Consider the following 24,588-nt stretch of genomic DNA (forward strand, 5'->3'; position numbering starts at 1 on the left):
TTTATTTCTGCTCTGACCTTTATGGTTTCTTTTCTTCTGCTAACTTTGGCTTTTGTCTGTTCTTCTTTCTCTAGCTGCTTTAAGTGTAAAGTTAGGGTTTTTTTTGAGATTTTTCTTGTTTCCTAAGGTAGGCTTGTATTGCTATAAACTTGCCTCTTAGAACTGCTTTTGCTGTGTCCCTGAGCTTTTGGATCATTGTGTTTTCATTTTCATTTGTCTCAAAGTATTTCTTTATTTCCTCTTTGATTTCTTCAGCAATCCATTGGTTGTTTAGTAGCACATTGTTTAGCCTCCATGTGTTTTCAGTTTTTGCAGTTTTTTTTTTTCTTGTAGTTGAGTTCTAACCTTATAGCATTGTGGTCAGAAAAGATGCTTGGTACAATTTCAGTGTTCTTAAATTTACTGAGGCTTGCTTTGTGGCCCAGCATGTGATTGATTCTAGAGAACGTTCCATGTGCACTTGAGAAGAAAGTATTCTGTTGCTTTTGGATGAAATGCTCTATAGATGTTAGTTAAGTCCATCTGGTCTAATGTGTCATTTAGGGCCTGTATGTCCTTAGTGATTTTCTGTCTGAATGATCTGTCCATTGATATAAGTGGGGTGTTATGGTCCCTGACTATTATTGTGTTATTGTTGATTACTTTTATGTCTGTTAACAATTGCCTTATATATTGAGGTGCTCCTATGTTGGATGCATATATATTTACAATTGTTATATCTTCTTCTTTGACTGATCCCTTGAGCATTATGTAGTGTTCTTTTTTGTCTCTTGTAACAGTCTTTATTTTAAGATCTATTTTATCTGATATAAATGTTGTCATTCCAGCTTTCTTTTGGCTTCTGTTTGTATGAAATATTCTTTTCTATCCCTTCACTTTCAGCCTGCTTGTGTCTCTAGCTCTGAAGTGGGTCTCTTGTAGACAGCATATATATGGTCTTGTTTTTGGTATCCATTTAGCCAGTCTTTGTCTTTTGGTTAGAGCATTTAATCCATTTACATTTAAGGTAATTATCAATATGTATGTTCTTATTGCCATTTAAAAAATTGTTTTAGGTGTGTTTTTGTAGGTCTTTTTTTCTCTCTCTCTCTCTCTTCTTTTTGTTCTCTTTTCTCGTGGTTTGATGACTAGAAAAGTTCCTTTAACATTTGTTGTAGAGCTGGGTTGGTGGTGCTGAATTCTTTTAGCTTTTGTTTATCTGTGAAGCTTTTTATTTCTCCATCAAATATGAACAAAAGCCTTGTTGGATAGAGTATTCTTGGTTACAAGTTTTTCCCTTTCATCACTTTGAATATATCATGCCATTCTCTTCTGGCCTGTGGAGTTTCTGCTGAAAAATCAGCTGATAACTTTATGGGAGTTCCCTTGTATGTTATTTGTTGCTTTTCTCTTGCTGATTTTAATATCTTCTCCTTATCCTTAAGTTTTGTCAGTTTGATTACTATGTGCCTCAATGTATTCCTCTGTGGGTTAATCCTGTGTGGAACTCTCTGTGCTTCCTGGACTTGGGGAACTGTTTCCCTTTCCAAGTTAGGTAAGTTTTTGGCTATTATCTCTTCTGATATTTTCTCAGGTCCTTTCTCTCTCTCTTCTCTTTCTGGGACCCCTATAATGTGAATATTAGTGCACTTCATGTTGTTCCAGAGTTTTTTTTTTTTTTAAACTATGCTCATTTCTTTTCATTCTTTTTTCTTTTCTGAGGTAGTGATTTTCACTAATCTGTCTTCTGGCTCATTGACCCATTCTTCTGCCTCATTTGGTCTATTCTTGGTTCCTTCTAGTATATTATTCATTTCAGTCATTTTTATTCTTCGTCTCTTATTGGGCATTCTTTATACTTTTTAACTTTTTGCTAAAAACATCCCTCTGTGCATGTATACTCCTCCTGAGTTCTCTGAACATCTTCACCATCATAAACTCTTTCTCGGATAGATTGCCTATCTCCTCATCATTTATGTCTTCTTCTGGGATTTTATCCTATGCCTTGGCCTGGAAGATATGCCTCTGCCACCTCATATTGTCTGTCTTTCTGTTTGTATTTTTAGATAGGTTAGTTAACGTTTCTTGACCTTGGAGAAGTGGCCCTCTGTGGGAGACGTCCTATGTGTCCCAGTAGTACACTCCTATCTTGTCATCCAAGGGTCAGAGTCCAGCTGGTTCCAGGGTAGAGTCTGGCCTGTGCTTATGGATTCCTTCCTCAAGCTTTGGGGTTGTTGTTTTCTTATTTCTGGTATCTTTGCCTTGGAGGATGAGGCTGGACTAAAAGCTTATGCAGGTTTCTTGGCAGGAGGAGTTGGTGCTTGCCCACTGCTGGGTAGAGCTAGGTTCTGGTCCTCTAGTGGGTAGAGCCATATCTAGGGGTGTGTCCAGAGGGCTCAGGAAGTCTGCTGATGGGTGGGTCTGTGTTCCCACCCAGTATGTTGTTCATCCTGAGGCTTCCCAGCACTTAAGCCTACAGGTTGTTGGGTGGGGCTAGGGTTTGGTACAAATGACCCAAGCAAGATGTCAGTCTCCAGGAAAGCTTATATAGATGAACACTTCCTGAACATCCTCTTTTATGTCCCCTGGGTGAGTCACAGCTATCTCCTACCTCCCCAGGAGATTTTCCAAAACCAGCAGACAGGTCTTGCCCAGGTTCCTATGAAGTCACTGCCTCTGCCCTTGGACCTGGCACGTTCAAAATTCTGTGTGCATTTCCCAAGAGAATGAAATCTTTATTTCCCCCAGTCCCTTGGGGCTCCTGGAGTTAAGCCCCGCTAGCCTTCAGAACCAGATGTTCTGGAGTCTCCTCCTTCCAGTGGCAGAACCCCAGGCTGGGGAGCCTAATGTGGGGCTCAGAACTCTCACTCATGTGGGAGGTCCTCTGCCACTTAATTATTCTTCAGCTTGTGGATCACCCACCCCCAGGGTATGGGGCTTGACTGCATCATGAGCACACCCTTACTGTCCCACTGAGGTTCCTTCTTTATGTTTCTAGTTGATCTTTTACGCTAGGCTCTTTTTTTTTTTTTTTTTGATGGTTGTTTAGCAGTCAGTTGTGGTTTTGTTCCCTTGCAGTTTTTTTAAAAAATGAATACTCAGCACACCAATATTTCAAGGTCCCTCATTCCTGCCCTCAACCAAGGTAGCCGCTGGGATAGCCGGCACCAAGGCGCAGGTGCCGTACCGTCAGTCCTCCCTCTTCCCGTCCTTCCTTGCACCCGACCGCTCACTCACCAGCTGCACTCCCTTGCTGTGCCCTTAGCCTCATCCCGCTTCCTGCCGCCCCCGCCCGTCCAGGCTCCCTACCCCGGAAGTGGATAGTACTGCTCAGCAGAGGGGACGAGGGGGAGGGGGAAGTGCTTCTAGGGAGACGCGGGGCTTGGCGTTTGTAAACTTGCCTCAGTCCGGGCGGAGGCAACGGTGGCCTTGGGCTTGGTGGCCACGGGGTTGGCTCTGTGTGCAGGGGCCTGGAGGAGGCGCCGCTTGCAGCGAAGGAGACAGCAGAAGGCTTCGCGTGGTGGGTAGGAGCACGCGCTGTGGAGCGCCCCACAGCCTCGTGTCGCGCGGGCAGAAGGCAGCGGCAGCCGCTCCAGGCCGTGAGGCGCCGCGCGGGCAGGGGGAGGGGAGCTGTAAATTTAGTTTTTGAGTGTTCTTATATGCTTACTTCAGCTTCTTGCCATAACAGATAATTTTCAATGATAATCTTCAGTAATTGTGTAAAGAAATCTCTAATGCCTTGTTTTATTTATAATTTGTCCCAGCTGTAGGCATTCAGATGAAACTTGAATTTTTCCAAAGAAAGTTCTGGACTGCCAGCAGACAGGTAAGTTATAATCAGCATATTTAAGTATTAGTGACTTTATTATATAGGTGTTCGAATTTGGGTACGTGGAGCCTAAAAGTGCCAGAATTCCAAAGAATGTTTATAAAATGAACTGCTGGTCTGCTTAGATTACCTTTCATGTCACTGCGAAATAAAGAGCTGACAGCACGTTAGACACCACAAGCTGGGGAAGCAGGGAATTTGCCCCTGCAAACAGTTTTAATTGTGAAATCAAGACAGTGACCTTCTAAAAGAGAAGTTTTTCTTCTAAATATTGAGGACTTAACGTGAATTTTCATAGTGGCTCTTTTCTAATCTTGTGATGGCCAGTTATTTATTTGCGAATCTCCTTATTGCATTTTTGAAGACTCTTGTATAATTAGGTTAGACTAAGCATACATCTGCCTTCTTTGGCCACAGGGCTTCTCTGACTTGGATAATGTGGGGACATTCTTTCTTGCACTATGCTCTCTCTGTACTAAGTAATCTCAGTGGTATTTGTTCAGTATTTCAGCAGAAATGGCAACATGTAAGTTGCCTCCACCTATCCAATTCAAATGTTGGAATGGTATATCATTTCTTAAATGAAGATACTTTAGGAGACTATATACTAAGACAGGGGTTCTTTAAAAAGTCACTGGGGATTAATTTAAAACTAAATAAATACGTAACTGTTTTGCTCAAATATTTGAGATCTTAAAAAGATATCAACATTGAATGACACCATAGAGTAAACAACATAAAATGTAAATGAGCTAGGTTCCCCCCCATATTGCCTCTTATATTACTCTTTGGAGCTGATGCTCATCCTAGACAGGGTGAGCAGATTCATCCTGGAGCCTTCTCTTTGGATGAAATTTGGTATTTGCATAACATGCTAGGACTTTGATAGCCTGTGCTTGAGTAACTAAGTGGCAGCCATAGCAGACACTAGTATGTCCCAATAACATGGTTTCTTGTTTTCCCTCCACCCCACAGTGCTCCTCTCTGGATGGCAAATGCTCTATCAGCTGCGATGATGAGGTATGATGGCCTCCTGGCACTCTGTCTGCCCTGGCCACAGAGGGTGGGGATGACAGAGGGTGCTTTCTCACAGGAGGAAATGTCTCACAGAGCCAAGTCTAACAGATTGCTCTGGACCAGTCTCTTAAAAATGCAAGGACATTTGCTTTGTTTCTTTTTTTTCCTCTCTTCCCCCAATCAGATAGTCTATGAAAGCTAGAGAAATGTGATTTAAATGTCCCAAGAACAGCACTATTGGGATTTTGGAATTTTATAGAAAACGATACAAATTACTGACATTTGAAGCTCACATTACAACTCTTAAAGTTTTTCCCCCATGTGGTATCTCTTCATCTTTGTAACCACCTAGTGAAATGGATAGGAATGAATGTCCCATTTTGCAGTGGGGCAAACTGAGGATCATAGAAAATAAGTGACTTGCATAGTTTCATGTAATAAACTAGCTGAAAATCTAGGAGCTGAAAACTCAGAATGTGGCATTCTAGCATAGTGCCTCCCTCCTACAACCCCCTTTCCCTCCCGTTTTCCTTTCTCCTAATGTGTCTCCCTCTCTCTCAGTCTTGGGAGGAGAAATTTGAACCCCATACGTGAGCGATAGAAGAAAAAAGACGTACCACTGCTCTAAGTCCGTTTATCAGATTTAAGTTTTTACGGCACTCAGACCCATGTTCCTGCTACCCCGTATTTTGGATCCAGCAGATGTGTGATAGGCTTTCACTTTGGCTCAGGTAGCCTTTCTCTGAGTCAGCCAAGCCATTAGTCAATACGTGAACTGGAACTTATAAATGATCACATACTTATTTCCTTCTGGTTACCACAAGGATGAAAGAAATCCTAATGAAACATAATTTCAACACAGAAAACATAGATTAGAAGTATATTTCCAAAAAGAAGGAAAAACAAATAGAGAAACATAAAAGGGAGTCCAGGATGAAGCTTAAACACAAAATCCTAGGTCCCTAAAGACCTGGCTGCCAGCTTAAAAAAAGAAAAAAAATCTTAGTTGCAGTATAAGTCACTATTGAAAGAGTACAAGCCAATCAGTTTTTCAACAAAAGCCCTACTTTTTCTGACAATCAGATTGGAAATAATTTTCCCTTAGGAAAGAGTGCCTGTGATTTTTATGATCAATACCCCTTCAGTAAGTTTGAGGATGTCATTCATAGGATAGTCAAATGGCTTCAGACCTCTCCTCTATCTGAGTCATTCATTGTCGTATTGGGGCACTCAGCTCAAGACAATGCAGTTCAGTAGTAATACTGATTAATCAGTGTCACAAGGCCCTGTGTTAAGTCCTTCACTTGTACTAATTACTAATCCTAATTTATGGTAAAGGAACTGAGGACATTGGGTTGGTTAGTTGGGTGACTGGACGGATGGTGTTTTGGATAGCTGGTTGGTTGATTGGTTGGTTACTAGTTGGTTGATTGGTTGGTTTAATTGATAGGTAAATAGTTGGTTAAACAATTTAATGAATAAAGCCAGAGGCAGTAATCTTCCTACAACCCACACTACCTCTGTGCATCCTCACAGATAAAAATAAGTGGAAATGGATCCACACTTAGAGCTAGAAGCATAAAATATATACTAGTCATTCAGTGACTGATTTCACAGGTGTTCTAGGTGGCTAAAGGTGCAGGCTATGGAGTTTGAATAACTTCAAATTGTGACTCTGACAGTAATAAGCTGAACCTCCTGTGCCTTAGTTTCTTCAACTATACAATGGGCGTAGAAACACCTACCTTACAGAGTAGTGGTGAAGATAAATGAGATAATATATGGAAACTATATGGTACAGCTCCTGGCAAATGGTAAACACTCCATAAACTATCAAACATAAACTCCATTAGCTATCAAACAAAAATGTCTGCAGACACATACTTCTTTTAGAGTAGTGGTTCACCTGAACCTAAAACCTCAGATAGCAATGGCATACACACTTTAGGCAATGACAGTTTCCCCTGGACATTGTAAGCACAAGGTAGGATGGTTCTCTCACTACTAATGATCTCCTTTAGCAGCCATTGGGATAAACTCCCATTCAAATATCATTTTAAAGGTTGACATACTTTGAAAATTAAGCATGGAACTTTCTCAAGTTTCTGAACTTGATCTGATGCTCAAATGTCCTCATTTTGCACTTTGAAACTATCATTCATTTCCCATTTTGATTCCAAGTTTTGGCTTCAGGCAACCAGTTGACATAGTTTTAAATGGAAAAGCCAGACCCCTTTCCATCTTTTCAGCAGACTCTTTCCATGTGTCATTCCCCCTTCATACGTTTTAATTAAGTCTTTGAGACCATGTACCTCCACTCCCCCAACTGCCCTCAAGTGATCAGGTCCCCATTAAAAACAGCTGTGGGGGCTCATTAAGTTCACATGCTTCGGCTTCTCCTATACTGAAGACCTGGCCCAGCTCCTACAGATTTATCAGACACGCTTTGCCTTGGACCCTCTCCAGCCCCTCTGCTCCCCCAACAATGGACTTTCTGGGCCTTGGCAAGAATGCCCTGGGCTGGTGGGTGGAGTTGGAGTGACCAGATGTCTTCCTGGCTTGTAGAGATAGATCTTTGGTTGGCCCAGGCAGTGCCTGAGCCTTGTGACTGGAGGGCCTGGCCATGAGCCTGACTGAGGACCTTGAGGAGCTCCATTCTACCCATGGTTAATGTTAACTTAAGAGTTTGAGAGGCAGCATCTCATCCACTCACTCACTCATTCCTTCAACACATGTTAACTGAACCCTTCTTACATGCCCGGTACCTCTAACCCCTGGGAAGTCACTGGGAAGCAGAGTCTGAAATGGCCCATGTCCTCCAGGAGCTAACTGATTAGCAGGGAAGATAAGCATTTGTGATTATCAACTTTGAGAAGTGCTGTGAATTAAAGTAACATGGGGTTGGGCAGGGCAGGCTTCCCTCAGGAGACAACAATTAAGTCAACTGAAAATGAAGAAGGAGATGACATTTAAGAAAATCCCTGAACATGAGCATAGCTCTCCAGGCAAAGAGCACCACATGCAGGTGCTGCGATGGCCGAGGGCTATTGTGGTCTATAGAATCATGTCTGGTGTTCAGGTGGAAGGGGAGAAGGAAGGCACGCCCACCTTTGGCCTCAGTCTGACCCATGAGCACTGTCTTCTCACACCTCTCACTCTCTTCTCCCACTCACCTTTCCAACAGCCACCATCTCCTGATGAGAGCACCAGTATTTTGCAAAGAGTGGAGGAGAGAACTTTCTTTCCTACTGAGGCATTTGAAGGAGGTGTGAGGGCATTGAGTGGATGAAAATTCATTTTCAGATTCAGCTACCACCTCACTTACTCCAACAAAACAGAGATTAATAATCATGACTAGACTTTGCAAGGCCTTGTAGCATTTCCTCTGGAATCTGAAAGTATGACACAGCTGGAAGAAGAGCTAGATTCAAGTATCCAGGTACTTCCCTCTCTGGGGCCACCCAGCCCAGCCAGTGAGAGGGTTGAGGGTCATTGGAACAGCTATTGAGAACAAGGAAACAAGTGAATCCTACCTCAAAAATGACCACTTTGCAATAAATTTTTCTAAAGACAGGTACAGTTGAACCTTGAATAACATGGGGCATAGGGGCTCCCACTCTCTGCACAGTTGAAAAATCCATGTATAGCTTGTAGTCAGCCCTCCTACACAAGTTCCTCTGTATGCACTATTCCGTATCCACAGGTTCAGCCAACTGGCTATCATGTAGTACTGTAGCATTTACTATTGAAAAACATCTCATTGTAGGTGGACATACGCGGTTCAAACCCATATTGTTCAAGTGTCAACTGTATTTTGATCTGGTATTTGACCTATGTTGAAAAGATACATCAAGTGATGTGGAGTAAGGGTCAGTCTGTTCTACAAATGAAGTATTATGGAGCAGAGGGGAGACCTGGAGAAAAGGTACTAAGAAATGGCATGTTTGTGCATCCAAGTTGCAGAGACCCAGCCCTACCCTCAGATGTAAGAACCCAGGCTTCTCCCTTTCTCTGTCTCCACAAATAAAAACAACTGGCAGTACAATACTGGGCTAACTGAAACAAAGAAAAGGCATCCCCTTGAAACGGAAGGCAGAACAAAAAGCAGTGCAGCTCAGCCGACTCGCCTCCACAGTCTCTTACTATGAGCTATGCAGCAACTTCCCTTTCTGAAAAACTCGGTTTGCAGCATTAGGATAGTTACAAAGAGGGCACATAGTAGGTGGCCGATAAACATCATTTGCTGAATAGACATAAGCACAAGTTCTTTAGGGACTCATTATACGCCTTGCACTGTGCTCAGCACTTTGCACTCCCTCCTGCTTAATCTTCTCATCAGCTCTAGGAAGTAGTCTGTCTCCATCATTCAGATAAGGAAACTGAGACTGGGAGTGTTAAAAGACTTTGCTCAAGGTCATACTGATAGCAAATGTCAAAGTCTCTGATTTTCAAGCTAGTATCTTCGCCTCAGGGCTAACCCATCTTCCAGTTAATGCAAGCTCCAGTGCTGTGTTTGTCACCCCAAGTACCCTTCCTCCCCAGCTTTCCTTACTGTGACTGTCCAATTCCTGTGGCCTGTTTTGGGGATCTGACTTCAGTTATCTATGCGGTCTGCCTTTGTGACCTAGAACTGGACTTCTCAGAGCAATATGGAGTCATTAGACAGTTGAAGAAAGATGTCTTTTTCTTTTCTTTTTTTTTTTAAGGCAACTTCTCTCACCCTCTCTGTCTTTATCTCTGCATTTTTCAAACAACTTCGTCTTTAGATGTCTCGTCCAAGGTGGCTGTAGAATGGATGCTTACAGTATCTGTCAAAACTTAGAGCTCCTGGTTTCCTCAAGCCCTTCAGCCTGTCCATCTACCCTTGGGACAGGGTGATGGGCAGACACCTGAGACATTTGGTTTAATTTGGGGCAAAAGTAGCATAGTGAGAGAAAGCTGAAAAAAAAACTCCATTTCCTCTTACAGTAGGGTGGGGGTGGGGGAATATGCAGAAGGCAGTTGGATATTCTTTATTGTAAAGAGACAGAGAGAAAACAGTTGGTCAGACTGCAATCTGGCTAATTCTGTTCTGACTGTTTGATAACCCAATACTTTGCTCACCTAACTCTGGTAGGCTTACTTCACTCCACCGTACTTCCCAGTAATTTAATCCAAGGGGTTGTTGTCATGGAGGTCTGCTTAGGAAGTCATTGTGACAGAATTTACCTAACATAACAGTATTGCCTATAATGAAAATTAAATGACATCTTTCAGATTAAGGGACCCAGGTCTACAACAGTGACACGGCATCCTCGCTTCTGACCTGATTTTCTCAGTAATTTGTAAATCACAATGTTGGCAGTATCTGTTTCTCGTTTCACAGAGTGGCCACGTCTTTTTCTCATCAGTGTAACCTTGAAATTCCAACTTACCCACAAACAAGTACAGTACTGTCTCTTCTCTGCCACCAAGTTCCTGTCATGGACTCCTAACTTAATTGAGAAAAAGTGAATTTTAAAAATGTTAAATGGAAGCATGGTCCAAGAAGGAAGTGCCAGCTGCTACTCAGTATATAAGAAGTAACTGCTATTCCCCAGACCGTGCCCAGGAGAGCTTACCCACTCTGCTGGAGAAGAATGTGACACACCTTTGGAGGAATTGGAAGCTTAAGTGTATAGTCCTTGAGAGCCTTCACCAGCCCTCCTATTCCTCTTCCCATAACCAACTGGGAGGAGGTAGACTGAACTGACCAAAATGAGTAGCCCATTAAGTGTATTTTTAGATTCTAGCCTATAATGGGCTTTTATTTTTCTTCCATAGATTGTTCCTTAGCAAGTGATGGGGCAGTACAGAAAATCCCCCTCTGCTGTTTCTGGCTAAATCTCTTGGTTTCAGGTATTAACTTTAGAATTGTGTGTTTGGAGAGCCCAGGAACCTACAACTGGGGGGTCAACACCACTTGACTAAACTGCTGCAAAACACCAATCATGTTTTGGCTTGTTTTTAGCCATAATAATAACCCCCAGGCACCTGGTGCACTGACTGATCTGGCTGATTTTTCTGTCATTTGTTATAACATGTGGTAGATGAGATCTGTCCTTAGCTATATGTATGCTAAGGAGTTGCTTTTTTTTCAAACAAGAAAAGCCTTCCATGAACAGGCAAGACCCTGGGACCCTAACTATGTCATGTCACTAGGAAGGTGGAGGGAGTTGGCCAGTAGACGGAGTGTGGGCTTTGGAGTCACAAAGCACTGGATTCATGTCCTGCTTGCGTCACTGTATGGCCCTGAGGAAGCTAACATGGATGAGCCTCAGTTTCTCCTCTTGGAAGAAGATAATCCCTACTTGACAGTGTGACAGCAGTGTGTGAGTTGGTGTCCTCCCTATAGCTGCCTCCTCCTCCTCCTCAGCTTGGTTTTCCAAGTTATAAGTTAAAACAGCCTTCTCCCCTGCTCCAGAACTCTTACCTCTGTTCTTTTCACACCAGAAGAGGTGGGAACTCACCTCAGAAGTGAGTCTCCTAATGTCCAGTTTGACCTAGATTCCACCCAGTGCCAGCCATTATAAGGAGCACAGAGGTCCTCATTTCTAAGAAAGGAGGGTAGGGAAAGAAGCAAACATTTACAGCAAATAATGAAACATTTCCTCGAAGCTTTGTCTCTGAATAAAGTGGAAATGGTGAAAATACATTTGTTTTATTTAACAGACTTAAGTGATAATTGTAGTCATGTTCTAATTCTACAAGCAAACAAATACATTTAGTTGGGTTTGGGAGTAAGGAGTATAATTCCTGATAAAATTATGAAAATCACAATATAGAATCCTTCACTTTGTATTTGATTTTCTCAGAATGATCACAAGGATCATATATAGTAGAGTTTGATCATTTTCCCCAGGAGCTTCTCTTAGTCCCTTGCTTTTGAAATGATTCTCTTTGGAAGCATCTTTCATGTTATCTGTGGTGATTTTTTCTTTCTTCATTACCTCTGACAGATCCTTATGTGCTTTGTGTGTGATTGGAGCTGATCTCCAGCATCACTTTCATAGACTTCATAAAGTCTCTTTCCCAAGATTTTCAGTTGATTTTATAATCTATTTGCTTTATATTTGCCTTGTATTATCTAATATTTACAACATTAGACAGAGATACTGACCAAAGATACAGGTCTAATAGCAAGAGAACTAATTGGCTCTGGATGTTTGAGTGGGAACTAATTTTAAAATTAGGGATGGAGGGTGAGTTCTGATGGCTTTGGATTCTCTATGCATCTGTAAGGATTTGGAGAGTTAACATTTAAATATGAAGGCCACTGCTATACTCAACATTTATTGATTGATTGAGTGGAGGTTAACCTCCCTTTACATCAGGGTCTATATCTACAAAATGACAATCATGACATTCAAATAAACAAGTGTATAGATTTTTCTAATATGACCCAATATAGTCTGGGTTAAAAATCATTGGGGTACTAGTGTGATCGAAAAAAAAAATACTGCTATCCAAGAGAACTTTCTACAGTGATAGAAATGTTCAAAAGTATAATCATTAGCTACAGCTAGTGCAGAGCACTTGAAATGCAGCTAGTGTGACTAAGGAACTGAATTTTTTATTTTATTTAATTTTAATTAACTTAAATTTAAATCTGCATGTAGCTTGTGGCTGCCATACTGGACAGCACAGCTCTGTGAGATTGTTTTCATAATGCTATATCCTAAAAAAGGAGAAAGTTTGCCAAGACTCCCACCAAGGCCAAAGTAGTGTCCATGCAGCTAAGAGCTTCTTTAAATAGCAAAATTATGACCAGGGTACCCAAGTCATTCATCTGGCCCCTTTGGATAACTAAAGGAAACAGCCAACTTTTTTTCTAAAAGGTGCTAGCAGAGCTTTTAATTTTCTCCTGATCTCCACCATTGCCTACTAATAAAGAATGTCTCTTTCTGACCAACTTACTACTGTACTTCTATGGCTGACTAAGATCAGCTCCGTTGGATAGGTAAATGTCCCAGAAAACTCCAGCCCTGTGGTGGCCTGGAGCTAGGGGAATTAAGCTCAGGGTAAAGATATGTTACAAATTAAATGTTGCAGTCAGTATGTAAAGCTGCAATAAATAGAAACTGAGTTACATCAAGGACAGAATTAAACCTTAAGTTCAAACTCCACAGCACTGTAATTAAAACTTAGCCTGTAGCAAATCATTCACTTGAGATTAAAGTACTGTGGGGGAAGCAGAGGTTTGGGTTTACCTTGCTACAATTTATAAGTCTGAGCTACCAAAAGCTAACAGCCCTGCCCCCAAATCCAGCTCCCAATTAAAAACACAGTTTGAAAACCTTTAGGAGGCCTGAGGGGCCCTTTTAACAGAAGTCTGCCCCTTCCCCCCTGCCTAAGTCTATGAACAAATTAAAAAATATTACCTGGTCCCCTGATGGTCTTCTGAGCTGACACGGTGTTTTCATTAATACATCATTAGAGTAATGGCATTGTGCTGGCGTTTTGCTTTCAAAACAGCCTGCACTTCAACCACTGTGAATACAGACTCGGGGGCCTCTGAACACTTTGTTCCTGGGAAATATTATTCAGGTCATATACATTTTAAAAAGGGAAGACAAACTGTAATGAATAATTTTTAAATGTATATTCTTTTTATCCTAATCTGGGATGTTCGAGGCTTGCTCAGTGTTTTATTTTTGTTTGTTAGTTTTGCAGAGTAAATGCTGGGGTTAGCTTAACCATGGCCTCAACTCTTAGAGCCAGCAGGCATTTCCAATTCCCCCAAAACATCCTTAAATAAGTTTCTCCCGGGTTGGAAATACGTCATTTCGTGTAAAATCAGTCTGAGGACCCAAAGTTGAAACTGTGGTGTTTTTATTTTCTAGACTGTGAACTGTTACCTCATAGACAATAATGGATTTATTCTGGTGTCTGAAGACTACACACAGGTGAGTGAGAAATTTCTCCCAACTCAAAGTAAAGATCTTAGAATGTGCTTGGGTCAAGGGGAGCAAATTATGGTGCTGAAACTTTGAGACAATTATCTGTATTTAAGAGGTAATAGCAAGAGATTATAAAACCTTGTTTTCATTCCTCTAAGAATGTCACAGTCTACTTCTCAGCAGGCCCCAAAGAGTTTTTACCTCCAGGGAGGAGGTGGGCAGTGGTGCTGGCGCAGAGCTCAGGGTCTGCTCTCTCACTCATAAAATGTTCGATTTATAGAACTTTTTGCTTCAAGCGTGGAGGTGCCTAAAGAGTTTGGGCGATTTTAAAGAGGTTTCCTACTTTTAGTATTTTGATATTTTATCTGTCTGTCTGTCTGTCTATCTATCTATCTATCTAATCTATTTGTCTATCTATCTATAATTTATGTATACACACATATATATGTATTTATGTCAATATAATTTTTATGGCTTTCTTTCTGGTTTTTACTTTTGAAAAAGTTATCTGAGTTTAAGAATTAACTTGGATTCTCAACGCAGAGGGACAAGGACCCACAGATAGATGAAGTATGTTTTTCATTTGATCGAGCTGTGTGCATTGTGGGAGAAGGAGGGAAATATGACAAGAAACCAAGCAAGGGTGCCGAGCACAGAAAGCTCCACTGTATTTGGAAATCAAAATAAGAGTTAAAATTGATAACATTGCAAAAGAGAAACAAAGATTTCTCCTTTGAAATTTGGTACATGAAAACTTTTTCTGCAATCAGAAATGAAAATAGCATATTAAAAGAATGTCAAATACAGACAAGTTCAGCAGTGTGGGGTAGTAAAGTAATACTGGAGGCAGAGGCAAATGGTTTCTGGGGCGAGCTCTCTTCCTTAACTTGTTTTGGGGTCTTGGGCACATCACTTGGGCTCTCTGAAAGGAGAAGGATTGACTACAGATGGGTTCTTTTATCTCTGATATTTGCGGATACTAGCATTTTATAATGAAGTTCCATTTAAATCATTTAAAATGTTTTAATAGTCAACAGTGCAATAAGTCCATTAATGCCTAATAAGTTAGTTAATTGTCCTTAAGTGTGGCTCCTTAGGGTCTAAGCTCACTGGCTTGTTAATTTGTGAACACTGGCTTCAGGTAACGTGTGGAGCTGTGCTTCAGTTCCCCCTCTTCTCTATGAGAATGTTGTAGGATTTTAAATGCACCTTTGGTGGGTGACAGTTACATGATTGAGACTCAGACTGCCCACACACAGTCTCCTGAGATCCTGGACATCACTGGGATATTAGACAGTTGATGGACATTAGATAGGAAGGATGAGCCCATGAAACAAAGCCAGTCTCTGTGAGCAAGAATGGCCATAGGCCTATGTAATGTGCCTATGTGTCTGGAAGAAGAAACACTGAGACACTCAGGAACCCAAATTAATCCCCTCTGAGGAGGAGCTCTGTTGTCCTGCATTAATCATGGAGGGCTGAGATGGGAACCTGGTCCTGGGTGAAGAAGGACATGGTGAATGTCTTCCAGTGCTGAGTCTTGGTCTAGCCAACGAAGTGAACCACTGAAATAAGGACCCTTCCCAAGCCTGTTGCCTACTTTACCTCTGGGTAGAATAGTCCAGAGAGCCTGCCAGCCTGCATTGCCTCAGCTTGTTTGATGTCTGATTTCCTGTACCCCAATTAGGGTAATTCTTCATCTCACAACCAGTTCCACTGATACTAGCATATTTACACACAGGAAATGCACATGTCTTTGCTCCCAGCAGCACAGCAGCACAGCAGCACATACCAATAGGGTTTGCCAACGTTCAAGTGTCCCTGGAGTGAAAAAGGCAATGTTCAATATTCAGTCAGTGAAATGTCATTTCCTTCTTTCCTCCCCTATTTTCTGACTTTTTAGCAAAGTCTATATGTGCCTTTCTGCCTGAAAACTCCCAGGAGCGTGGTTGAGGTCACTCTGTTGTAATGGAATTGAGATTTAATTAATACAAAACCTGTGGAATTTGTATAATTTGGGCCCACCCACGTATCCCCTACATAAGCGATAAATGTTTAGAGCATCAGCAGTAGAGATGCGAGTTCTCTGCTGGTCTACACTAGCTCATTCCAGGGTGTTGGCAGAGGAAGGCTGTTGCTCCAAGCTCTGTTCCACTGTACTGGATACACCCTCCCCCTTGGGACACTTATGATAGTGCTCCAGGAGTCTGGAGGGATGCCCGAGATGTTTACCCTTCATTTCACTGTTCAGAGTTTGCAAATCTTGGCCAGCACCAAGAACTAGACTTGCAGAAGCATCAGCCTGGCACCGGGGAAGGACTGTTGCCCCAAAGACAGCTCCAGAGTTGGGGTCAACCATTGGAAGTTGGATTGGCTGAACCTTCTATTCAAGGGGCTGGACAGCTTCATTCCTGGTCAACATATTAACTGCCTGTGGACAAAATGAGAATGTTCCCCAGAACGTGATTTAGAGAAAGAACATAATCTCTGCCGTAGGAAGGTTGTAGAGTCCATGAAGAAGACTGCTGTATTTCCCTAAACGGGTCATTCAGGGATTATAAACAGTTCTTTTTATTACTGCCTAGGAAGCCTTTTCACAGCCTGTTTCTGTCTGTATGAAGTAGTGTTTTAATCACAAGAGATTGAGTACAGATTAATGCCCACTCCCTCCGTGCAAGACTAATGCTGTGTGGGTGCACGTGCACGTGAGCCTGCACTCAACTGTGTGCTCATGTGTATGCACACGTGTGCATGTGCGTTTTAATTCCAGCACTCAGCATGTGTTATGCAATGCCACCCTCACCACCCACCCTCCCCCTGCCCCTGTCATATATTTGGAACATTCACATCTGCTAGCTAGTTTGCTCTGTAATCCCATAACTTCTCATGACCATTAAGACCTTTTCCACTTTTATGTAACAGTAGTCCTGAAGACCTGCTTTTTGCCCCTGTCAGCTCCAGGACACAGTCTGTGTCCGTTTTTATTCTCCGGTGTTTGGGCACATTATTTATCTATACTTCCTCACAGGTCTTCTTTTCTTCCCCACAGACTGGAGACTTTTTTGGTGAGGTGGAGGGAGCTGTGATGAACAAATTGTTAACAATGGGCTCCTTTAAAAGGTAAGGATTTTATGGTCCCTTGTGTGTCCCCCCCCCCCCGAGAAAGTGCCTAAATAAAATAAAACAAACCAAGGTCAAATAAAGCAAGCCCAGACTTGACCCCATGGCTGGTTTGTACTTGTGTTCATGCTCCAGAAGATCTCCTGAAATTTGATGCCTCTTGCATGAGTGTTAAGAGTCTCAGAAACTCAGCTCACAATGCGGTCCCTGTTCCCCTAGCAGAGCATTTATTAGAGGCCAGTACTGAAGTCAGCCTGCACTGGGACGTGATTATTTGTCTCAAGCAAGTGAGTGCAAGGAAGTAGGAAACATTTTCACCTGGTCAAGAAAGAGGAGTGTGTCTTGTCTCACACTGACCAACTGGGAAAGCTTGCTAGGGATAGGAAGTGACATTGAGACTCAATATAATTTTTTGGAAAATCAAGTAAAAGTTCTCAAAACCTGCCCCCAGATGGACGTAAGTTTAAGTCTGCTGTAGAAGACAACCCAGAGGGTGTCAAATTGGTGGCAGGGACAACTCAGCTGGGTTGTGAGAGCTCTTATTGACCCTAAGTGACACTTGTATAGGATGGTTTCCTCATGCCCTGTATCTCTCATGAGCAGGCCAGCTATGCTCTTGAGAACACCAAAGCCAGTGGGAAAAGCCATGACTATGAAATCAGGATGCCAGTAATGTACCCCCAGGAGTCAATCTGTCTCCCTTTCCTTGGCCTCCCAGGAAGAAAGGTGGCCTTTGAAGTGGTGCTTTCCTGGACATATTTGTTGCTGTTAAATGTATAATAGCAGGAAATAGAAGGATGGACCTCAGCTCACCTGTAAGAACTGTTGCCTGCGGGAAAGACAACCTCCCAGTTTATTAATCCCTTGTAGCTGAATGGCCAGGAAATGTTAGCTCAGGAAATTGGACTTCTAAGCCAGTCAACAAGACCAACTGAATGCTGTGCTGAAAGCAGGGAATTCAAAAATGATGACCCAGTTTTTGAGATTCCGTAGCTTGTTTGTGCCAGAAAGAGGGAAACAAGAAATGATGTAAAGAAAATGGCATAACTCCAGCACTTCTGCAATCTGTGACAAACTTGCTCTCGGTCTGAGTGTTCACTCCTGCTCAATTCTCACTTTAAAATTCAAGTACATTTTTGTTTTCCCCTTTTTTTTTTGCCAGGAGTCATTGTACACAAGCTTAAAAACTCTGCTTGGAGTAGGGCTTGGGTTGCTCTGGAGTTTTCCATGGCTTCTTAAAGCTTCCCAGGGCAGCTTCTGGATTGTCTCTCATCCAGGGCACCACTGGTTTTTTTGGTATCTTTATGTGGATATGTACATTTGTATTGTGTTAGCTTGTTTTCAACTTTGTTGGGTAGGGGGAGACAAAAGAGGAATAATCACACACGTGTTTCTCATTTGAAAGCATATTTTTCAACTTTTTTAACAAAATTACTCTCTTCCCTCCTTCCTTTTGGTTTGGTGGGAGAAAGAAAGGTTGTAGTGAAATGTTAAATTCCTAGACTTCTTAATGTGGATGAAGTATGGTTGACATGAATTTAGAACTTGCTTTTACTACAAGGGTAGCTGACATATTTGAGAAAAGGGAAGGGCTGGGACTCTACTCAATTTTAGCAGCAACTGCTGTCATCTGGGAATTAGTTGACAAACCCCCTGGGCCTATTTGAAAGGCCCCCACATTGGCCAGGACAACAATGAGATTTTGGGTTTTGGAGTCAGATGGATTGGGTTCAAATTCAGGCTCTGACATTTGCTAGCTGCGTGACTTAGAGTAAGTCATGTTGCCTCCCCAAGCTTTGGTTTCTTTATGTGGAAAATGAAGATGATAATAATAATTACTTGCAAAGGTTGCTGTCAGAGTTAATGAGATAATAATAAGCATAAAATTCTCACATAGTGCCTGGCATATATTAAGGGCTCAATAATTGCTAGCTGCTGCTGTGATTTTTGTTGTTGTGGATCTTTGGCTTCGCTTCCTACTTGGCATCAGGTGATGCTTTTTTTACATTTACACATTTCACAACAGCCTTCACATGACGCCTGGTGATGGGGTCTCCAGTCACTGTTGGGGTGCTGCTGTCTTCCTGGAACTCAGACGTTCATGCCCTTGCCCTTGCCAGCAATGCAGTGCTTATTCAGAGTGTAAGGTTGATGGTCCTTTTGTTCAAAGGAGATCTGTATTTCAGAAGCACTGTAGCCAAAAGTAACTGACAGTGCCCTGGGACATATCGGACACCATGTTGCAATGTACCCCACCCCCAAACACAGGGTACGTGGAGACTGAGTTGCTTTAGTGACATGGTTGAGCCCTGGTAAAGTTCAGGACTGGTTCACCTAGCTGACATCTCATCTCAGCATCTTGGACATCATGCCCTGACACAAAGTTTCTTGATTTGGTCTGCTTATACCCAGTCCTAAAGAAACGTGTTTCATACACAGGAGCCCTACACATCATCTCCTTCAGCAGGACAGAGCTCAAAGTAAAGAACAGCATCTCCCTTTATCAACCTCCTTTTTCTCTCTCCCCACTAGTCCCTATTTGTTGCCTCTCTCTCTAAAGCAAGATGATGCTTGCCTACTTGGCAGTGGAGTCTTCCCTTGATTGTTTGGCCACTTACCTGGTGACCTGATGGTCACCAGGTCCTACGTAGCAGTGCCATCAGAGGGAAAGAACATCCACTTCTGTGTCTGCAGTGCTATGTGTGAGGAAGGGAAGTCAATGATTTGTTTGAATAAATTACCAACTTGAGGGAGCTTTGAGAGAGTTCTGCAGCAGCATGTGCAAACAATCTAAGAGGTAAAGTGGCCACTCTTGGTCACCTAGGCCAAGTCTTTAACTTGACTCTGTCCACCCAGCTTACAGATGACATAGTGGCCAGGACCCTGTAACATACCAATAGCCTCAGTGATGTGAAAATAATGATCATTATGGCTATTTTCCTAGAGCACCTACCATGCACCAGGCCTGAGTTGCACCTGACAGATCTTACCTCTTGCAGTCCTTTCCAATGACTCTGTGAGAGGTATAAACAGGACCAGTGCCTCATTTGCAGGGCCCAGCGCAAAATGAAAATATGGGGCCCCTTTTTCAAAAATTACTAAGAATTCAAGAAGGCAACAAGAGAGTATTAAGCCAAGCACAGGACCCCTCTAAGAGCAGGGTTCTGTGCAGTTACACAGGCCACATGCCCATGAAGCTGGATCTGGATATAAATACACCCATTTGATAGGTGGAAATAATGAGGCTTGGGAAGATTAAGAATTTGTCTCTGTGTAACAGAGCTAGATTCAAACATCCTGCAGTCTGAGCACAGAGAGAATTTTCTAGCTTCTGCTCTTTACCTGGTTCTGTGTACAACAGCATTGTATAGCATGTGGCGCTTCCTTCAGTTTTGTTTAAGACAAAGTAAAGGGCAGCTGGATAGCTGAGGAGGGTGTTGGCTCAGCATGCCTTATCTGGTCAAGCAGATCTTTCAGAATGGAGGCCAGCACAGTGATAAAATGGCCCAGATTTCTTCTGACTGAAGTTGATAAATCATTAAAACAAGCCATGTTCCCAGGTTTCACATATTTTCTCATACGATACTATATGCCTGGTCAGCTTTTTGTGTTTCAAGTAGAGAACTTGAAATCCATCTTCATTCTTATCATGGAAAGTAAGTGGACTCCCTGAGTAGCCCTGACTCATTTAGGGCTTTTCATTTTAGCTGCTTTTCTTTCTCACTCTTACTCATGTCGGGTAAGAGCTTTGTATTCATATTTCTCAAAAACCACCCTCTATGGCTCTCCTTGCTGGCCTTGGCAGTGATATCACCCCTCTCATAACTACTAAGAGAAAATCTCGTTTCAAAATATTTGTATTAGAATTCATGTATTTCCCCACCTCTTCTTGTTCCCAGTGATGCAAATTCAATGTTAAATATTCAGGGAAAAGGAAAAATACATATATAGCTGGCCATAGGAGAGTGTCCCAGGTTCTTGTTTGGGCCTCTTTGGTACACTGAACTTGAGGTATGAAGACTTCAGGCTGAGCCTTAGAATTCCCACTTTGTGGCCTTGGACAGATCCCTCAGTTTCTCTGAGCCTCAATTTCTTTGTTGCCAAAATAGGTGAGAATCAACTGAAATAAATGAAATTTTTTTTGCAAATTGCAAAGATACAGCAAATAGGAAGTAAAATTAGCTCTTGGATAAGAGCTCCAAATGTCTGAGATATTTTTCTTAAAATTTTCTCCTTTCCTTTTTTAAATCACTAGTGACACCCGCACCCCAAAGGTAGTTAGTACATAGCAGTCACCCCCACAGCACAGCCTTGGGGTGGCCTGGACTCAGCTAGCATCCTTGGAGAACGTTTAAAGCACACCTGTGCTTCAGTTGTACCCCAAGAGATTCATATTAAATTCGTCTGGGGATGGAGGCCAGGCATTTATGCTTTTTAAAAGCATCTATGTGATTCTCAGGTGCAGCCAGTGTCAAGAAATACTAAGTTAAAAGCACCAGGGATCCAGTCTAGATGCTGCCCACTTCAAAGCTGCCTGACTTTTGGCAACTTAAACTCCATAATTTCAGTTTAATCTGCAGCAAAATGGAACTGAAAGAATGATTTATATACCTGCAGAGAGGGTTAAATGAAATAATGCTTGCTTTTATCAGACATCCTTGTGGTTTCTGCTGAAGGGTCTTCCCTTGTTCTTTGTATATTTAATTAAGCTCAGGGAAGGAAAGACCAATGGGGCACACTTTGCCCTTGGCTTGCAGAGAAATGAACTGCTTGCTAATAATTTGTTTTGCTTTGGGAGCTACTGAGAGTTCCTATCTCTCTTGGCTGTGTCTTTTCTGTTTTGCTCTGTCTTGTTTTATGTGCATGGTGCAGCATGCCTGAGCTTTCACCCCTCCAAAACCATTCAGATTTTCCCTGTGGGGCCTGGTGAATGTCCTCTTCGTCTCACCCCACACACATCCATTAACATAGTTGACTTTTGTAGAATCCCCTGTGGTGGCAGCTCTTTCTGCTCTTTAAATTGCCTTTCTGCAAAGGTGACTCATCAGGTAGGACTCAAGACTTGGACCATTTCTACCCATGTCTCCATATAATGGAACTGCACTGGCTCCATGGCAAGTGACTGGAGCTTTTCCTGTCTTTGGTGATCGTATTATATTTCAGCAAATGCCCTGGCCTCGGAGCCCAGAGGGTGTTAGAGGAGAAGTCTGTTATGTTTGGATGGCTGTTCTCTAATGCCAACTGCCCCACTAATGTCTGATCCTCAACAACTCATGTAAAGAATGTAATGGCTTCTTGGCTTCCTGTTGACCTGACCATGTCCACAGAAGTGTGCTTTGTCAGAGGTGGCATTGAAGGGAACAAGAAGACAGAGTGGATTGGACACGTGTGTTTCTGGGCCAAACTTTCTGGAATGCAGAGACATGGAGATCCCAATGGACCATTCTTTAAAATCCAGAACTGCTGCTTGAGAATTCCTAATTACAATAACAGTAGTCACCTTCAGCTTCATCGTAATAGCAGGAGGTCTCATTTTTTTTAATACTAATTATGGTTAGGCCTTGAACAACACAGGTTTGAACTATGCAGGTCCACTTATACATGGATTTTTTTCAGTAGTGAAAACTATAATGCTACATGATCTGTAGTTGGTTGAATCCATGGGTATGGAACTGTGGATATGGAGAGACTACAGAGACAGAGGGCAAATGGTACAGGGATTTTTGACTGCACAGAGGGTCAGCTCTTCTAACCCCTATTGTTGAAGGGTCAACTGGACAGGCAAGGCATTATTCCAAGAAGTTTACATGCACTACCTTAATTAATCCTCATAACAAATCTATGAAATGATGAGTAATGATTATTTCCATTTGACAAAAGAACAACTGGAAGTGGACGCTCCAAGCAGTAACTTGTCCAAATTCACCCACAGTAGTGAGTGGGGAGATGGAATTTGAATTCACGTCTCTCAGAGTCCAGACTGCAGACCATGTTTTCCTAATCACCATTCATCTTTTCCCATAGTTGGAGAAGACTGAATTATTTTCTACCGAGATTTTTACTCATATTGATGCTTGTTTTGCCTCAAGAGATAATGAAAAAGAAGTCTTTCAAACTTGGAGTCTAATGCAACTGTTAGTAGTCAGTTCTACTAGAAACAATAGGAAATTCCAATATAGCGAAGGGTTAAAGAACATAGGAGTCTTTTTCTCTTTTATGTGAAGGAGGTCTGAAGATACTAATTTGGAGGCCTCATGTTGCCATCATGGACCCATGACCACATCTTTTTTTCTCTACCTTTCTATAAGTTGGCTTTTTTTTTTTTTGAGATTGCATTGCTATTTTTATTTATTTTTTAAATTGAAGAATAGAATTGATTTACAATATTTTGTTAATATTTTGTTAGTTTCTGGTGTATAACATAGTGATGCAGTTATATTCTTTCTTCATATTCTTTTTCAAGTTGGCTTTTAAACCCAAGATTACTTCATGGTCCAAGATAGCTGCTGAGGTCCAGCCATTACATCTGCAATCTAGGCTGGCTGAAGGAGGATTCTAGGAGGGCCAAAAGGCCAAGTAAAATTTCTTTATTAAAATACCTGTCTTTGTTAAAGTACTTACTCCCATATAATACTTCTGCTTAATCACATGGCCTCACCTGCTTTCAAAAGAACCTGGGAAATGTACATGTCAAATAGTCAAGGTTTCTGCTTAACAAAAAAGGAGAATGGATATTGGATGACTATCATAGTGTCTGCTGCATCAACCATACCCCAGTTTGTTTCAGGCCACCAAGGTCCTCTAAATATTGAATCTGGCTTTTTGCGATAACCCCTCTGAAACTGTAACAGAAATGAGGCTGTATTTCTAACTCCTAGTTTTCCCCACACCCCATGTGACATTCTGCACACGTGCCCAGTGCCGTCTGGAACACAAATGGTCATAGCCACCATAACACATCTGTCCATGATGTCTGACCTCAGGCAGTTAAAGCAGAAGCACTCAGTGATACCTGGTGGGTTTGACGAGTAGTGATGACACTGGCAACACCCATGTCCCTAGGTTCTGACATCCTGAGTCTCAGTTACGTGCTCTACACTGTGTTACACACAGCTTAGGCATTGCCGTGGTGCAGTCACTGTGACATAGAGACATGGCTTCAGGAACTTGGCAGAACCCAAAGAAGTTCCCCCAACATCCGAGTTTCTTGCCTCAAATAGATTTTGCATTCACTCATTTCCCAAACAGAATTCAGCTGGTTTCTTCTATTTCTTGAACAAAGAGGCAAAAGAAATGTAATCTTTTCTGTGTGGGATTAATCATATTTGCATTTTCCCCTTCACTTTAACAAGGAAAGCAAATTTTCATGCAAGAGGCAGTTGAATGGGCAAACAAGCCACTGGCTAGGTGCACCTACTGGGCATGCATGCTTGTTATCTTGTGCCCTAGAATCAAAGCAGATGTTGCTCGGAGAGCCACAGTGACTTCACCTTTGAGCCTTAGTTTCCTGTCCTATAAATGTAAGCATTCCCCTGATATTGGAGATAATACCTGGTTGGCAGAAAGTAATTGATTATTTCCTATTGTTACTGCTTTTATTACCTGGGTAAGATGCTGGTGTGATCAGTATCTGCAGCTTTGTTGTTTTTTGTATTCTCAGCAGCTGTTGATGAAAAGCATTTGGGGCTGATAAACCCTCTGTCTAATCTATAGAATGAGTGAGGC

The 24,588-nt window shown here is 42.1% G+C and overlaps 1 protein-coding gene across 1 annotated transcript in view; it reads left to right on the forward strand.

Annotated features, from left to right (window-relative positions):
- Positions 1–24,588, forward strand: part of CACNA2D3 (calcium voltage-gated channel auxiliary subunit alpha2delta 3) — a 778,957-nt gene that overhangs the window by 698,408 nt on the left and 55,961 nt on the right. The window contains exons 27-30 of the mRNA XM_072941510.1: positions 3,744–3,805; positions 4,784–4,828; positions 13,687–13,749; positions 16,793–16,863. Coding sequence (XP_072797611.1) covers positions 3,744–3,805; positions 4,784–4,828; positions 13,687–13,749; positions 16,793–16,863 — 241 coding nt within the window. The remainder of the gene's footprint in view (positions 1–3,743; positions 3,806–4,783; positions 4,829–13,686; positions 13,750–16,792; positions 16,864–24,588) is intronic.

Source organism: Vicugna pacos, chromosome 17 (assembly GCF_048564905.1).
Source record: "Vicugna pacos chromosome 17, VicPac4, whole genome shotgun sequence".
In the NCBI taxonomy this organism is placed as follows: domain Eukaryota; kingdom Metazoa; phylum Chordata; class Mammalia; order Artiodactyla; family Camelidae; genus Vicugna; species Vicugna pacos.